The sequence below is a fragment of the Budorcas taxicolor genome, chromosome 25 (genome assembly GCF_023091745.1).
Source record: "Budorcas taxicolor isolate Tak-1 chromosome 25, Takin1.1, whole genome shotgun sequence".
Lineage (NCBI taxonomy): Eukaryota > Metazoa > Chordata > Mammalia > Artiodactyla > Bovidae > Budorcas > Budorcas taxicolor.
This window is the reverse complement of record NC_068934.1, coordinates 6261097-6263256: the sequence shown is the minus strand read 5'-3', so window position 1 is coordinate 6263256 and position 2160 is coordinate 6261097. Positions and strand designations below refer to the sequence as shown.

At 46.2% G+C, this 2160-nt stretch overlaps 1 protein-coding gene across 1 annotated transcript; it reads left to right on the top strand.

Moving 5' to 3' along the window:
* The first annotated feature begins 303 nt into the window (after positions 1-303).
* LOC128069080 (upstream-binding factor 1-like protein 1) lies at positions 304-1539 on the top strand. The gene has a single exon (XM_052662370.1). The coding sequence runs from the start codon at positions 319-321 to the stop codon at positions 1537-1539; it is 1221 nt and encodes a 406-aa protein (XP_052518330.1). The 5' UTR covers positions 304-318.
* Positions 1540-2160: the final 621 nt, after the last annotated feature.

Here is a 2160-nt window from a genome sequence, read left to right as displayed (position 1 = left end):
TGAAATTGTTTGGGAGGCAGAGTGAATGGGGTCTGAAGATACTTAACTCTGAAAATGAAGCTTCATAATGTTCAACATGAATATCGATTCAGACTAGGCCAGTTTTCATTTGCATTCTTAAGGGTAAATAAAATGATAGAAGAGGCATATCTCAAGTGGTATGTGCTTCTCTCATGTGTCACATAGGAGAGTAACTTTCTTTTTCTTTCTTCACAGAATCATCACCCTCACCTGCTGAATCTTGGGAGTGCGGATGCTGGAGATTCTGATGAGATGGCTGAACCTTTAGGACCATGTAATTGTCCCAAAGACCTAGAAATGGTGATGCCTAAAAGTCAAGATGACTGGTCCAAAGAAGACATTGTGCAGTTACTGGAATATATGGAGAAAAGCACTCCATCCAATGACAGGCACACATTCAAAACGACCCAGTCAGTGATGGACTGGGAAAAAGTAGCTTTTAAAGATTTTTCTGGGGAAAAATGCAAACTCAAATGGTTAGAAATTTCTTATAACTTGAGAAAGTTTCGCACTTTGAAAGAATTAATCCTGGACGCTAAGGAAAATATTAACAATCCTTCCAAAAGTAGAAACCACAAGAAACATCCTGATTTACCCAAGAAGCCCCTGACAGCTTACCTTCGCTTTTTTAAAGAGATGAGACCTCAGTACCTCCAAAAATACCCCAAGATGAGCAACCAGGAGCTGACCAAGGTTCTCTCTGAGGAATACAGGAAGCTGCCTGAACAGCTCAAGCTGAAATACAGTCAAGATTTCCAGAAAGAGAAACAGGAGTTTCAGGAGAAAATGGCTCTGTTCAGAACACAGCACCCTGAACTAGTCCAGAACTCCAAGAAACCTGATGTCCCCAAAGGAAGTCAAAGCAAAGTGCCAAAGAAGTTTCAGGAAAATGTGCAAAGAGTGAAACCTCCCCCAGAAAACAATCTAGCCATGAAGTGGAAATTCCACGGAGAGCCCAAGAAGCCTCCGATGAATGGCTATCACAAGTTCCACCAGGATCTCTGGTCAAGCAGGGAGCTGAAAGTGGTGCCCCCGAGGGAGCGCATGGTGGAGATCAGTAGACGCTGGCAGTGGGTCCCCCAGGACCAGAAGGAGCTTTATAAGAAGCAGGCGGAGGAACTGCAGGCACAGTACAAGGTGGACCTTGATCTCTGGCTCAGGACTCTGTCTCCTGAAGAATATGCTGCTTACAGAGAGGCGACCTGTGCTAAGCGTAAGAACATCAAGGTGACAGGGGGCCCGAACCCCAAGATTAGAAGGATGAGCCTGCAGTCCCCATCATCAAGGAATCTGCAAGGAAAGCTTAGAGAGAACCCGGGGCTTCAGGCTGCAGAGTCAGAATCATCAGACATGATTGGAGAACATTCTCCTGCCTCAGGGAGATCAGAAGAAAATGAGGAAGAGGAGGAAGGCTCCTCAGCCCCCAGCACTGAGGATGAAGATGGAGATTCTGAGCCAGAGGACCATGGCTCCAGCTCATCATCCTCAGGGGACTCCTCTGACTCGGATTCCAACTGAGTTTAGTTCACAACCCGAAGAGACAGATAGCTTTCCAGCAAACGTCAATGGGCTCTTCTCTCTATTGCCTCTTCATTGCCTTCCTTCTTTCCTTCCCTCTTCATACAAAGCGGTACCTCTTGGAAAGAAGGCATCTTGTGCTGTAATTTCTGGCCTCTCCATCTACCCAACGTTCACCTTGAGAGAAACTCAATCCAATGATGCCTCGTGGAATACACCCTGAGCTGACTGGGCTGCAGGACACCCTGGACTAGACTGAGCTCCCTGAACGGGAAAGGCTTGCTCTCCTCACCCTCTGCCTTCCAGACATGTGAGGGGCTCCAGGGGTCTATGACCCCCCTTTTTTTGTGTGACTTTGTCCCTCAGGACTCAGGGACTGAGCTGGGGAGGGAAGATCTGATTGACTGGAAGTAGGAGACTTGCCTTTAAGAAAATTGTCTCTGTCCCTTCTCTCTGAAGTGAGGAGCTGGCCCTTCCTTATCTTGGAAGCCAGGATGGGCATTTGGGCAGCAGCATTTCTCTCTCTATATTTATCCTTTGAGCTATTAGAGAGATTTTTCTTACTGATTTCAAAAATTAGAAATTAAAATTTAATACTGCTCCATTTGAGTTAGCTTTTCC

Excerpts from the sequence above, each read along its gene's own strand:
- LOC128069080 (XM_052662370.1), top strand. The coding sequence starts at position 319 with ATGGTGATGCCTAAAAGTCAAGATGACTGGTCCAAAGAAGACATTGTG.